Source organism: Neodiprion fabricii, chromosome 3, assembly GCF_021155785.1.
Source record: "Neodiprion fabricii isolate iyNeoFabr1 chromosome 3, iyNeoFabr1.1, whole genome shotgun sequence".
Taxonomy (NCBI): Eukaryota; Metazoa; Arthropoda; class Insecta; order Hymenoptera; family Diprionidae; genus Neodiprion; species Neodiprion fabricii.
The window spans coordinates 36,550,412-36,566,576 of NC_060241.1; the positions used below are offsets into that span (position 1 = coordinate 36,550,412).

Below are 16,165 nucleotides of genomic sequence, written 5' to 3' on the forward strand. Positions count from 1 at the left end.
AGTATGTCTCATCAATGTATCGTATTATCTGACTAGAGTCCTATTCAGCGCCTGCATCAGAAACCTTCGAGTTAGGAATTTTACAGTGTTCTGTAATTCAGCGCAGCTTTCCATACACAAAAATAAAACGGATACTTGCCTCCATATCCGTGAGTACATGCATAAATGATCCAAGCAATGGCAACCGACCAACACGGACGTAACGTAAGTGCGAGTACAACTTCCAATACACGGTTGTACGCAAAAGCATTGTTGTAATTGAAATGAGTAGCACACATACAAAATAGGAGAAGAACGGAGGTTGCAGCCCAGTTGATCCATACGTTCACCTGAAAATCGGAAAATGTGTCGATATTAAACGATCAGTTGTCCATCGAAATAGGATTGGAATTGCTTGTGATGCGAAAACTTTGCCTGAAATACCTTCGTAAGTTGCCTCTTCTTAGTCGCTACGTCGTAACCCAAGAACATTCCAAGGAAGTAAGCGCTGGCTCGATTGTAAGTCGTGATGTAGAAGTTGAAGAAGTCCCCCAAGACTAGTATTCTGATGAAGAAATAATTATAACGATTATCTTCTATTCGATGAACAATGTGTTTTGTGAATATTCACTCACCCCGAGTTTACGCGCATAGTCAATACTCTGTTAGAGTAACCATTGATAACTAGAACAACGGGTGGTATAAAAATCGAGGCGAGGAGGACGAAACCTAGTATTCGGATTCCATGTTTTGGCCAGCGGTAAAGTGGATATATGACAATTGGCGATAGCCAAAAAAGCTGCATATTAACAGCCAAGTACCAGGTGTAGGGTAAGCACTGAAATTTTCATGCGTTATTTCATCAAATTTATTACCATTAAAAACCTGTGCCAGGACTATTTCTGCTTTGTTGTTCGAATTATATGTTTGACCTAGTAAATGCGTTGGGCCATACTAACCGTAACATCTGGATTCAAAAAGTTCTGAAGGTATAATAAATTGAACCACCAATTTTTTTTGCAAATTTCTGGGCTACCACGAACACAAATTTTCCATAGGGGGCCGTTTCCAAAGCGATTTGTGAGAAATGAACCTAACAACATAAGGACGACGACAGATGGCGTGAGTCTGTAAGAAAAAATATGAATTTATACGTACACAAGTGAGAAAGCGTTATGTCCCATCTGTAGCTTTTGACTACACGTAAAGTGACACGTTACACTAATCACCACTCAACTGCCAAAGTGAGAAATAGCGTCGTAATATAATTTAATGTTTTCGAATATCTGAGGTTAATATTTTCTTTCAAAAACGTTTGTTTAAAGAATTTTTGAGCTCAAGGAATCCGCTTACGATCATGAAAACTATATTTTCCGTGCAGTCATAGAGTTTTGAGCTCTGGAAGTTGACGAATGTTTTATAATTATATCAAACAGCGCAATAGAAAAAACAATCTTTTTCCTTTTCTCGGATGCATGTTTCTTTTCAAAAATACTGATGGTGAGTAAGTAATAATATTCTTCAGTCTGAACATTCGATTTCAAGAATCACCAAGTATAACCATAGCGTATATCAGATAAATTACTTTGTAATTCTTGAAATTGCGAAATTGAAAAATTCATCCCGAAGAAAGAAGATGGTAATTTGTTCTACAACTCCGTTTGAGAAAATCATGAAAAATCTGTCAACTTCGAAGGCTCAAAACTGTATAAATGCGCGGAAAAAATAACTTTCTTTGGTGATAATCGGATTCCTGATTCATCTCAAAAATACTTAAAACACACGTTATCAAAAATACTTAAGATATCAAAAACATTGAATCACTTTATGACGTGCATTGCACATCTACTGTCTTAACCGAGCTGTATAGCTTTGAATCAAAGTTTTTGAAACTCACCGGAGGTAACGATGAAGGTAAAACATTAGCCAATTGATTTGTCTCCCCGATTTCAAAGCTTTAAGCAGCAGGTGAGCTGTGAAAAATCCGCTCACTAGAAAGAAGGTTTCGACAGCGAACGGCGCGGCCTGAATGTACAAAGATGTCCATGAATTCAGCCACTGTGGATCGATTGTGACAATATTACTGATTTGCTTGCCGTAACGCTGGATAATTTGTATTTTGCAACAACGCGAGTTTACTTATTAATAATCGTCTCTACTAGAATGCAAATCGCACACTCAGAAAAGTATTCCAGATTGTAACATCGGACTGTATTGTGCTGAAAACACGATCTTCTTACTATCATGCCGATAAAGTAGCCATCAATCGTTAGAGAAATTATCGTCTACACTGCACATTGAGTGAACTGATCAACTTACTTCAGCAACTTCGAATACATTGACAACTGGCCTGAAGAATGAAACGATGAAACGATGACCCAGTATGACCCAGCACATACTCAAAACTCTGACACCTTGGATTGATTGAAACGTGTCAGATTCTACTTTTGTGCTTAAAACAGCGAGTGCATTGGTGTAGAGGGAAAATTTCGCCAACGTATTTATTACGGTAGATGCTTCTGTCTGCTTGTGTCGTCTCGCAAAGTCGCAGATCGTACAAGCAATCATGAATACGGCAACGGCCAGAAAAAAAATTCTGTAAGGAGTGCACTGTTTTCTTGAACGATCAAACGTGATTGTTTCCCTAAACTACATATAATGCCAACTTACAGCGTGTGAATTTCTCCAGCACTCAAGTCATCGGATCCCACGTCCGCGCAGGACGCGTTACTTGCTTCTAGTCCTAGGTGGCTGATAGTTGGTATGTTCGCGACGGTAGCATTGAAGATCTGCTCAACGTGAGTCTCGTTGCACGACGATGGAACACAAATCGATGATAAAATGCGGAGATAATCGACACCAATAACCGCAGGTGACGTAGGAGACGTCGAACCCAGATAAACCATGCAGTGCTTACCCCGGATATTGACGTGGTTGAATTGCCCATTGACTTCGACGCATTCGTCGTACAATCCGACGTCTCTAAAGTTTCCTTTCATAAGTCCAGTTTGAAGGCCCGACGAAGCATCCAGCACTATTATAGAAAATAGAATCATTACTAACTGCATAATCGATTACACAAGGTCTTGTACATTTCGCACGAGGCGACCTTCGGCATATGGAGAGACTCTTCCACTTTTATGAAAACAAAGCACTCTTCACACCTGATATTTGAGGAAGTATATTCACAAAATACTCCTCGGAATGATTAGCTTATTTCTTACTTTGAAAAGCCCATTCGTGGCCAGATTCCATCGCTTGTATCAACGCCGCGACTTCGGTCGCACAGGAAGATTCAGTGGTATGGAGAACAGATTTGAAACCTTCGATCCACGGTTGTCGTAACGAGCCAACAATCCTTTTGATCCATTCCCTGGTTTCGTCCGAACCATGGATAGGTGGAACCGTATCCATAGATGCAGAGCCAAAACTTTGTATCGAAGTCAGGAACAGTACCGTCCCGAGTACGTTGCGATGGAAAAGCATTGTGAGTTTGCGGTTACTTAATTTCAGGAAAACTGACCGAATCAAGCATCTTCCCAGAATATATAGTCAATGTTTGTACAAAAAGTGGTCAAACGAGTTAGAAGAATTAGTAATCTGTAGTAATGTTAAAACATTGTAATGAATTCGTTGGTTGAAATAGAAACGTTAAAGCACGTTTCATAATGGTGACAGCCATTTCTGATAAGGGGTAAAACCATCGCTATAAATATGCACATTTAATCTGAGGGTCACTGTATAATATTATAACGAGTTCCGAAATATCTAATAAGCGAGAAACAACATACAATAAATACCATATTTCAGTGAATTTTTTGATTACGATCTGACTGCGGAACGGGAGGACCTGAGTTCGCAAAGTGGCAGCTTGCAAAAATTTGAGGTTTTCTGCAGTTTTCCTTGTCCCTTGTGCGAATGCGGATGTTCCTAATGAACGTCTTAACAGTCCAGTCATTTTAGTAGTTTCACTATGGAATTCGAGTTACCCAGCTGTATATTTGTGTAAACTTTCATTTCGACATCCTGAAACTTGTTTCAAAATCTACATATTGTAAGGTGTCCGCGTCTGTCAAAAATTAAGGTCAAAGGTCACAAAAATCGATTTTTTGAAAATGTCTCGTTTCCTTTGGGGTTTGCGCTATTTGTATATATCGTCAATATTTTACAAGATAAAATTCTCTACAACTTTTATGTCAAAAGTTTTTTTATACGTTGAATCGTTTTCTAGATAGAGGACACTGACCGCGCAGTGTTTAACTATGTAGCGTATCATTTAAGGTCAACCGGTAGTCCCGATCAAAAACACGCCTCGTGTGCAGAGTTTCAAGGTACCCAAGTTTCAGTAATCGTTTAAATATTTATCATGAACGATCTCTCGTCTGGATTGATACTGTCTTCCAAGTACTCTCATCATCGAGCTAGATTTTACAACCACGTCAAACGACGGTCTGTCAAAGAAGACACTAAATTGATGGCACTTCACACACGTTTTATGCCAAAATGTATTGCTTTACGTTCATTTGCTTATGAATTACCCATACATATGAAAGAGAAGTCTTGTGTTATAGACCAAATTTCATAAATTTAGACCAATGTGATATACCAACGTACGTCAATGATGTAAATTATCACTTACCTGTCTGCCTGCTTTACTCCACAACGTGTTTCAGCCGCAGCGAAATTTTCTTCTTTAGGGTGAAACTCTTCCGTCATACTTGCATCAATTTTCGTCAAATCCTTTGAGGTTACTTTTAAAAAACCAATGCCGATAATAATTTCGTGAAAACAATAAAATTATACGAAGAAAGATTTCGATGTATCGTGAATAAGTTTGATATTACACGTGCCCGCACTACACGCTACGTACAACAATCACTTTCTAGCTTTCAGTTATGTTCCATGATAATGGTGTCGCTTTCGTAAAATCACAATTTAATCACAATTGTGATCTTTGTTTATTGACAATGCGCTAATTTTTATCACACTCCCATGTAAGCACGTGTGAAATGTAAATCCATTTGGCCGGTTCGGATTATTGCCAACGCATTTAACACTAATTCTTTATCTATATACACCAAAAAACGTCTGGTCTGAAGACGACGAAAATTATCGATTGAACTGACGATTTCTGCGGTGTTGGAAATATTATAACTGGTATATTTTGGCTCTCCGTGCAGTGATCATATTGATACAGGGCTTGATCGAAAGCTCTAAAGATCTATAAGCGTACGAAACTTGTCGAGTGTCAAATTTGATCGTGAGAGGGGAGATATACGTGATAAAATTTTCGCCAGGTAGACCAAGGGCTTCAGTTTGCGATACGAGGTAGCGCGTCGACTCGCGCGCGTTCATGTTTATTTTTAATGAACTTGGCGCGATCGACAACCGCCAATCTTGATTGACAAAACTCATTCGATACCAGATTTTGACCGCGTTTATAATTTTTTCGACAAAAGAGCTCGATAAAAATTGATTGTGATCCTCACAAATCCTCAAATCTGTTGCCACTAAAAGGCCATCCCTCCTTCGAAGTATCAGAAACAAAGAGAAAGAAAGAGATGAGAGGTGGAGAAGTTCAATACCATTCTTCACACACCTGAACCAGCCTGTACCTATACATTCCGGTTTGAAAATCTTGAGACAAAAAATGAGAACAGGTCAAAAATTTACTCTCAATTCCGATAGAACCGGTGTAAAGGGTGTGCAAGGTAACGGTGGATAACTACCCGTTGCAATTTATGCTCACCCCGTTATGCAAGATTCGAGCTCTCCCTTCTGTGGCTGCTGCCAGTGTATTAGCTGCAGTGTTTCGCCGCTTCCGCAATTTTACAGTTTCATATTACCGCGCCGAAGACGTTCGGTGTACAGAGTGCACAACATCTGCTCTCTCTTATTACGTATAACCACCCTTGATATTAGAAGCGATGAAGTACAAATATTCTGTGAACCAGGTGTCTACAAATTACTGTCGTCAGGTGATCGAACCCCGGAAACCTGGTCATTATTTTAAGAAAAATATGCAGCTACTTTGAAATTCAAGCAGTAGAGAAGAAATTTATGATTGTTCTGGTTTGGAAGGTCGAATGAAATGGGAAAATAAAATGGAAAAACTGTTTTTTCGCGATACTTATTATCACCATGAAAAGGGAACAGTGTGTTGGTATGTCGGACAAATTTGTGCGATGATCTCAAAAACAAAGGAGCGAAAGATCTGAAACTCATAGAACTTGGCAGCCGAATGAAGAAGTTGTGGAAGAAAATCCAGTACAAAAAAAACATCCGATGAAAAGAATATTTGCGAATTAGGACACAAAAAAATAAAAATAAAAAAATAAAAAGTAAATTCATATAGATTGGGAAAAATATAACAGCTTATTTACTAAATTCTTTTCGCAGGAAACAAAGCTTGGCTATTGGAATCACACAATTACGCTGAGATTGAATTTCAACAATTTGAGAAAAGCTTCTGTTTATTTATTAAATTGACATAACCAATTTTCAAATAGTCGATACATGAGTTTGTGCGATACAAATTTGCTCTGAGAGTCATTCAGTCAAGAATTCCACATTTTTACACTCAGAGGACAATTCTAGCGCCCCGAATCGAATTTTCAAGTTTTTGCCCCAATTTCGGGTTTTTAAAAAAAAAATCGTGTGTTTTAGCTGCATTTCACGTATTATAAGCTAAAAAAAATCTCAAACATGAAACCGTTCGCAAATTTTTCCGGGGAACATGATCCCGTCATTAGTCTACCAACATTTTCAAAAAGCCGCAAAAGTAGAAAATTCGGATTTATTGAAAAACCCTGTAAGTGGGCCAGAAACTTGAACATTTGATTCCGAGCGTCAGGCTTGCACCCAGGGGCGGAAAATTTGGAATTTATCGTTCTTCAGCGACCTGAACAAATGTGTAAAATTTGGTAAAAATCGGTGAGATCATGGCGACACGTCTGTTTTTCCTAACGTGGAACGATTCGAGATTCATTTCTTCTATCACATGCGGAACGGATTTTGTTTCATTCTCGTCGTTGACTGTCATCATCGTAAATAACATCGCTGTAGATGTTCCAAACAGTCCTTTCTTTTCCGACTTTCGATTCAGACCGTCGACCGGTTCTTCCTTACGGTCAGATTTTTATTGCCCCATAGTGCGACAGTGGCGTCACCTCGTTCAGATCCAGACGCATGTAAAAGCAGCTGGAAGACGAGGCGAGTCGACACCGGAACCCGGAGAACCTCGGGAGTCTCCCATTTATTTATCGACTTCGCAAGTTTTCTGTTTACACCTACGACCGACACCGTCTATCTCCAACTCAAACCCTCGGAGTCTGTGGTAACGAAAATGCAAACGCACCGTAAGCCCGGAGATTGGCTGAGGAACGTACGGCTTTTTGTGTATCACGTGGTAGGGCGATGCCGGCGATAAGGAAGCTTCTCAGGAAATAAGGATGCATGCATGCCTGCGAGTGTTTATGACGGCCGATTCGGATGCTATGGTTAGAATTTGGTGGTTCGATTCCTGGGATGCAGGAAACTTTTGAAAAGATATGCACTGAAACCTACTTCTCTCAATCAAACGCCGATGATTCGTCAGCCGCTGATTCGAGAGTACAATCGGAAAACGAAACGTCAGCAAGGAAAAATGGAGGAACGGAGGCTTAGAATTAGTAATTAAATTCAGTTTGGATAAGCTTTATCAGAAGACTATCTTCTTGCGAGTAAAGGGTAAAATCGAATATTCTGAATTATATTCGAAGTTGTTCCGTTATTGATAATCAGATGAGATCGGTTACGTTATCGAGCAAATTTTTCATCACATAGGTGATTATCAACGTATGTTCAGTTCTGACGAAATATCTATCATTCCGTTCGTAGTTTGAATTCCCCCAAAAAGCAACTCTGATCCAAAAACCTTTCGCCAAGTACATTAAAAATGTGTTCTCATGGTTGGTCAAAAAAGATTCAAAACACATACTACTGCCATGTACATGTCTGTTAATTTACAATAATAGCATGATTGAAACTTGACACTTAGCTTTCACATCTCTCTAGAATCTCACTGTTGTCACACTGGGGTCAGACTGACCCTAAACTTATCCAACTACAAATGATAATTGTGTAAATGTAAAAACAAAATGACTTATTGAAAAAAAGTAACACGTGGTACTCGTTGGGCCTGTTTAGAAAAATACCTTGAGATGTAAATGAAATTCTATCTTTATATCGTTTCATTTATATATCATGCCTTGGAAGAGCATACACGTTTCAGGGGATTTTTTGGCTTTACTGAATTGTTTTGGAGGTATATACGCGATTTGGATTCAGCGTTGAGATTATTTGTTGGGCTGTTCTATCTAATGTATGGAAATTTGCCAACTTTGCTTCCACATATCTTCGGAAGGATTCGCATATTCAAGTTAAAATTTCTCCCTGAGTATTAGGGTATAGTGAGGTATTATTCAGCACTTGTTTCAGAGAAATCCGCGGGGATCTCCAGACGGATAATTTTTTGGGAGGCTCTTTCATCAAGGAAATACTTGGTGGCACAATAGCATTGAGAAGATTTCGTGCGGAAAACTTAAAAGGTCAGTGAGATACGCCCAGTACAGATCTGCTTGATGCACAGATTCGAAATCAATCAATAATTTTTATTGAAACAAAATATTTCCACATGCGTAATCAAGTACAATCCGATACAGCTAATAATTATGGTGCAGCGCGCGTCAGACACGAAGAAAAATCGGACTTGAATAAAAGAAGGAGTAGGGTGGGTATAACTATTCTATAACAGTGGCAATTCTCGACATAATATTTTCTAAAATATAACGGTTGACAGAAAACGGCAACATCAGTCCTTCTTCGTCGATTCCTTTCGAATTCCTTCCTCCTTAACCTGCAGTCCGTTATCCGTGCCTCGCACCAGAGTGACTCGGTTAACCTCTGATTTGGAACTGACGAAAATTTTCTCCAACACAACCAATGGAGACTCAAAAAATAAGGTGAAAACAAAAGCCGCGACGATCGAAAGCACCAAATCAATCAAATACTCGTGAATCTGCGAAGAGATGGGTTGAATTTAAAATGCGCAGGTTGAACAACGGAAGTTGTAAAGAAAAAGACTTACTATCAAAGAATTCGAAAACACCACAGGAGTCCGTGCGGCCGCACTCCTCATACATTGGATCAACATATGCACCAAGTAAGTGGAAAATGACAACCGACTGAGTGGCCGAAAGAACGGCATGGACAGAAAGCTGTTAACAGGGCCTGAAATATTATCAATGTTGAATAGTATGTCTCATCAACGTATCGTATTATTTGACTAGAGTCCTATTCGGCGCCTGAATCAGGAACCTTCGAGTTAGGAATTTCACAGTGGTCTGTAATTTAGCGCAGCTTTCCATTCGCAAAAATAAAACGGATACTTGCCTCCATATCCGTGAGTACATGCATAAATGATCCAAGCAATGGCAATCGACCAACACGAACGTAACGTAAGTGCGACTACAACTTCGAATACACGGTTGTACGCAAAAGCATTGTTGTAATTGCAGTGAGTAGCACACATACAAAATAGGAGAAGAACGGAGGTTGCAATCCAGTTGATCCATACGTTCACCTGAAAATCGGAAAATGTGTCGATATTAAACGATCAGTTGTCCATCGAAATAGGATTGGAATTGCTGGTAATGCGAAAACTTTGCCTGAAATACCTTCGTAAGTTGCCTCTTCTTGGTCGCTACGTCGTAACCCAAGAACATTCCGAGGAAGTAAGCGCTGGCTCGATTGTAAGTTGCTATGTAGAAGTTGACCAAGTCCCCGAAGACTAGTATTCTGATTTGGAAATAATTATAACGAATATCTTCCATTCGATGAACAACGTGTTTCGCTAATATTCACTTACCCCAAGTCTACGCGCATGGTAAATATTCTGTTAGTGTAACCATTGATACCTAGAACAACGGGTGGTATAAAGATCGAGGCGAGGAGGACGAAACCTAGTATTCGGATTCCATGTTTTGGCCAGCGGTAAAGTGGATATATGACAATTGGCGATAGCCAAAAAAGCTGCATATTAACAGCCAAGTACCAGGTGTAGGGTAAGCACTGAAATTTTCATGCGTTATTTCATCAGATTTATTATCATTAAAAACCTGCGCCAGGACTATTTCTGCTTTGTTATTCGAATTATATGTTTGACCTAGTAAATGCGTTGGGCCATACTAACCGTAACATCTGGATTCAAAAAGTTCTGAATGTATAATATATCAAACCACCAATTGTTTTTGCAAATTTCTACGTGGTCACCAATCCAAATTTTCCATAGGGGGCCGTTTCCAAAGCGATTCATAAAAAATGAAACGAACAACATAACGACGACCAAAGATGGCGTGAGTCTGTAAGAAAAAATATCAATTTTTACGTACACGAGTGACAAAGAGTTATGTCCCATCTGTAGCTTTTGACTACACGCAAAGTGACACGTTACACTATTAACCACTCAACTGCTAAAGTGAGAAATAGCGTCGTAATATAATTTAATGTTTTCGAATGTCTGAGGTTAATATTTTCTTTCAAAAACGTTTGTTTAAAGAATTTCTGAGCTCAAGGAATCCGATTACGATCATAAAAACTACATTTTCCGTGCAGTCGTACAGTTTTGAGCTCTGTAAGTTGACGAATGTTTTATAATTTTGTCAAACAGCGCTATAGAAGAAACTATCGTTTTCCTTTTCTGGGATGCATGTTTCTTTTAAAAAATACTGACGATGAGTAAGTAATAATATTCTTCAGTCTAAATATGCGATCTCAAGAATCACCAAGTATAACCATAGCGTATATCAGATAAATTACTTTGTAATTTTTGAAATAGCGAAATTGCAAAATTCATCCCGAAGAAAGAAGATGGTAATTTGTTCTATAACGCCGTTTGAGAAAATCATGAAAAATCTGTCAACTTCGAGGGCTCAAAACTGTATAAATGCGCGGAAAAAATAACTTTCTTTGGTGATAATCGGATTCCTGATTCGTCTCAAAAATACTTAAAACATACGTTATCAAAAATACTTGACAATGAGATATCAAAAACATTGAATCACTTTATGACGTGCATTGCACATCTACTGTGTTATCCAAGCTGTATAGCTTTGAATCAAAGTTTTTGAAACTCACCGGAGGTAACGATGAAGGTAAAACATTGGCCAATTGATTTGTCTCCCCGAATTCAAAGCTTTAAGAAGCAGGTGAGCCGTGAAAAATCCGCTCACTAGAAAAAAGGTTTCGACAGCAAATGGCGCGGCTTGAATGTACAAAGATGTCCATGAATTCAGCCACTGTGGATCGATTGTGACAATATTACTGATTTGCTTGCCGTAACGCTGGGTAATTTGTATTTTGCAACAACGCGAGTCTACATATTAATAATCGTCTCTACTAGAATGCAAATCGCACACTCAGAAAAGTATTTCAGATTGTAACATCGGACTGTATTGTGCTAAAAACACGATTTTCGTACTATCATGCCGATAAAGTAGCCGTCAATCGTTAGAGCAATTATCGTCTATACTGCACATTGAGTGAACTGATCAACTTACTTCAGCAACTTCAAATACATTGACAACTGGCCTGATGAATAAACCGATGAAACGATGACCCAGTATGACCCAGCACATACTCAAAACTCTGATGCCTTCGATTGATTGAAACGTGTCAGATTCTACTTTCGTGCTTAAAACAGCGAGTGCATTGGTGTAGAGGGAAAATTTGGCCAACGTATTCATTACGGTAGATGCTTCTGTCTGCTTGTGTCGTCTCGCAAAGTCGCAGATCGTACAAGCAATCATGAATACGGCAACGGCCAGAAAAAAAATTCTGTAAGGAGTGCACTGTTTTCTTGAACGATCAAACGTGATTGTTTCCCTAAACTACATATAATGCCAACTTACAGCGTGTAAATTTCTCCAGCACTCACGTCATCGGATCCCACGTCCGCGCAGAACGCGTTACTTGCTTCTAATCCTAGGTGGCTGATAGTTGGTATGTTCGCGACGGTAGCATTGACGATCTGCTCAACCTGAGTCTCGTTGCACGACGATGGAACACAAATCGATGATGAAATGCGGAGATAATCGACACCAATAACCTCAGGTGACATAGGAGACGCCGAACCCAGAGAAACCATGCAGTGCTTACCCCGAATATTGACGTGGTTGAATTGCCCATTGACTTCGACGCATTCGTCGTACAATCCGACGTCTCTAAAGTTTCCTTTCATAAGTCCGGTTTGAAAACCCGACGAAGCATCCAGCACTATTATAGAAAATAGAATCATTACTAACTGCATAATCGATTACACAAGGTCTTGTACATTTCGTACGAGGCGACCTTCGGCATATGGAGAGACTCTTCCACTTTCATGATAACAAAGCATTCTTTACACCTGATATTTGAGAAAGTATATTCACAAGATACCCCTCGGAATGATTAGCTTATTTCTCACTTTGAAAAGCCCATTCTTGGCCAGATTCCATTGCTTGTATCAACACCGCGACTTCGGTCGCACAGGAAGATTCAGTGGTATGGAGAACAGATTTGAAACCTTCAATCCACGGTTGTCGTAACGAGCCAACAATCCTTTTGATCCATTCCCTGGTTTCGTCCGAACCATGGATAGATGGAACCGTATCCTTAGATGCAGATCCAAAACTTTGTATCGAAGTCAGGAACAGTACCGTCACGAGTACGTTGTGATGGAAAAGCATTGTGCGTTTGCGGTTACTTGATTTCAGGAAGACTGACCGAATCAAGCATCTTCTCCAGAATATATAGTCAATGTTTGTACAAAAAGTGGTAAAACGAGTTAGAAGAATTAGGAATCCATTGTAACGTTAAAACATTGCAATGAATTCGTTAGTAAAAATAGAAACGTTAAAACACGTTTTATAATGCCGACAGCTATTTCTTATAAGGAGTAAAATCATCGCTATAAATTTAATATCATAACGAGTTTTCTAGATAGACGGTACTGAGCGCGCAGTGTTTAACTATGTAGCGTATCATTTAAAGTCAACCGGTAGTCCCGATCAAAAACACGCCTCGCGTGCAGAGTTTCAAGGTACCCAAGTTTCAGTAATCGTTTAAATATTTATCATGAACGATCTCTCGTCTGGATTGATACTGTCTTCCAAGTACTCTCATCATCGAGCTAGATTTTACAACCACGTCAAACGACGGTCTGTCAAAGAAGACACTAAATTGATGGCACTTCACACACGTTTTATGCCAAAATGTATTGCTTCACGTTCATTTGCTTATGAATTACCCATACATATGAAGTAGAAGGCTTGTGTTATCGACCAAATTTCATAAATTTAGACCAATGTGATGTACCAACGTACGTCAATGATGTAAATTATCACTTACCTGCCTCCCTGCTTTACTCCACCACGTGTTTCAGCTGCAGCGCAATTTTCTTCTTTAAGGTGAAACTCTTCCGTCATACTTGCATCAATTTTCGTCAAATCCTTTGAGGTTACTTTTAAAAAACCAATGCCGATAATAATTTCGTGAAAACAATAAAATTATACGAAGAAAGATTTCGATGTATCGTGAATAAGTTTGATATTACACGTGCCTGCACTACACGCTACGTACAACAATCACTTTTTAGCTTTCAGTTATGTTCCATGATAATGGTGTCGCTTTCGTAAAATCACAATTTAATCACAATTGTGATCTTTGTTTATTGACAAGGCGCTAATTTTTATCACACTCCCATGTAAGCACGTGTGAAATGTAAATCCATTTGGCCGGTTCGGATTATTGCCAACGCATTTAACACTGATTCTTTATCTATGTACACCAAAAAGCGTTTGTTCCACAGACGACGAAAATTATCGATTGAACTGACGATTTCTACGGTGTTGGAAATATTATAACTGGTATATTTTGGCTCTCCGTGCAATGATCATATTGATACAGGGCTTGATCGAAAGCTCTAAAGATCTATAAGCGTACGAAACTTGTCGAGTGTCAAATTTGATCGTGAGAGGGGAGATATACGTGATAATATTTTCTCCAGGTAGACCAAGGGCTTCAGTTTGCGATACGAGATTTATTTTCAATGAACTTGGCGCGATCGACAACCGCCAATCTTGATTGACAAAACTCATTCGATACCAGATTTTGACCGCGTTTATAATTTTTTCCACGAAAGAGCTCGATAAAAATTGATTGTGATCCTGACAAATCCTCAAATCTGTTGCCACTAAAAGGCCATCCCTCCTTCGAAGTTTCAGAAACAAAGAGAAAGAAAGAGATGAGAGGTGGAGAAGTTCAATACCATTTTTCACACACCTGAACCAGCCTGTACCTGTACATTCCGGTTTGAAAATCTTAAGACAAAAAATGAGAACAGGTCAAAAATTTACTCTCAATTCCGATAGGACCGGTGTAAAGGGTGTGCAAGGTAGCGGTGGATAACTACCCGTTGTAATTTATGCTCACCCCGTTATGCAAGATTCGAGCTTTCCTTCCTGTGACTGTTGCCAGTGTATTAGCTGCAGTCTTTCGCCGCTTCCGCAATATCACAGCTTCACATTACCGCACCGAAGACGTTCGGTGTACAGAGTGCACAACATCTGCTCTCTCTTATTACGTATAACCACCCTTGATATTAGAAGCGATGAAGTACAAATATTCTGTGAACCAGGTGTCTACAAATTACTGTCGTCAGGTGATCGAAACCCGGAAACCTGGTCATTATTTTAAGAAAAATATGCAGCTACTTTGAAATTCAAGCAGTAGAGAAGAAATTTATGATTGTTCTGGTTTGGAAGGTCGAATGAAATGGGAAAATAAAATGGAAAAACTGTTTCTTCGCGATACTTTTTATCACCATGAAAAGGGAACAGTGTGTTGGTATGTCGGACAAATTTGTGCGATGATCTCAAAAACAAAGGAGCGAAAGATCTGAAACTCATAGAACTTGGCAGCCGAATGAAGAAGTTGTGAAAGAAAATCCGGTACAAAAAAAATATCTGATGAAAAGAATATTTGCGAATTAGGAAAAAAAAAAACACAAAATAAAAAAATAAAAAGTAAATCCATGTAGACTGGGAAAAATATAACAGCTTATTCACTAAAATCTTTTCGCAGGAAATAAAGCTTGGCTAAAATATTTTCAACTTAGTCAACTTATATTTTTGGAAACGTAAATAAATTCTGAACGACGACTCTCCACAAATCTGAAAGAGATACAATATTCGAAATCACAATTATTTTTGTACCAAAAAATTAATTCCGGAAGAGTATTTTTGTACAGTTGCAAAAGCTATTTGGCAAATCGCTGAAAGGTATTGTTATAATACGATTGTCTTCACGTGGTTGTGCGCCACTTATCGGTATAATAGCCGTGTGACCCGTGACGTTATAGTGCAATTATGTTGCGGGAGTTGCATTAGCGGTATGGATGTAATACCGCAAAGTGCTTCGGAAAACCGAAGTTGAACATACCGCGAAGCTTATTTCCGCAGGTGAACATTTACGGTTTGCTCGACTGAAAATTGAGGTGAATATCCATCGATCGCGAGTAGCGTAAAGTGCACTTTCACGGAAACCGTGCGACACCAAAAGGGTGCAACTGCTTGAGAAGAGAACGCGAAAAGTCACGGATAGTAGAAAATCCGGGGAATAAACCGCGTAGTTGATGAAATGATTGGTAAAAAGGGGATAAGGATTTACTCGACGAATCCTTGTGAAATCTTTGATAGTTTTTAAATTTCAGCCGGTAATTCAACTCCTCGACTCTTGTTCATCGTAGTTCTAAGGTGAAAATACACGCGTTGTAGATTCGAAAGAGAATAAGCGCAGCACTGAGTACAGCTGAAAATTGAGGGTGTAAGAAATGGAGTTAAAAGGAAAGAGAGACAGAATAGCGATAAACAGATAGGAAACACTCGGGTAATTAAAAAGTTCCGTGCTTCAAGCCGTATCTTCTTTATTGGCGTGTAAAACCGTCGTCCTGATGCTACAAGTTGGCTTACGACGTTCGAAGAAGTCTGTACATAACTAGGTATATATCACAGATCCGTATATGAGAGCAAGCAGAAAGGTAGAGAATACGAAAGAGAGGGAAAAGAGCAAAAAATAGATGGGCGAGGCCGAGCCATATTTCGCGTTTTGT

The 16,165-nt window shown here is 39.2% G+C and overlaps 2 protein-coding genes across 4 annotated transcripts in view; both read right to left on the reverse strand.

The window, feature by feature from the left end:
* The window catches only part of LOC124178877 (hemicentin-2-like), a 249,234-nt gene that overhangs the window by 182,985 nt on the left and 50,084 nt on the right, over positions 1-16,165 (reverse strand). The gene's annotated exons all lie outside the window — the stretch shown is intronic.
* On the reverse strand, positions 8,609-12,816 carry LOC124178879 (nose resistant to fluoxetine protein 6-like). 2 transcript variants are annotated; one of them, XM_046562651.1, is made up of 10 exons: positions 12,482-12,812; positions 11,928-12,291; positions 11,577-11,853; positions 11,155-11,315; positions 10,211-10,379; positions 9,887-10,089; positions 9,696-9,816; positions 9,412-9,601; positions 9,107-9,249; positions 8,609-9,037 (listed from the first exon to the last, which is right to left on the reverse strand). In XM_046562651.1, exons 1-10 carry the CDS (start codon positions 12,741-12,743, stop codon positions 8,831-8,833), a joined length of 2,097 nt encoding a protein of 698 aa, XP_046418607.1. In that variant the 5' UTR covers positions 12,744-12,812; the 3' UTR covers positions 8,609-8,830. The 2 variants fall into 2 exon arrangements, 1 of the variants encoding a protein (XP_046418607.1); XR_006869909.1 differs by having other exon boundaries at positions 8,896-9,037; positions 9,107-9,236; positions 12,482-12,816.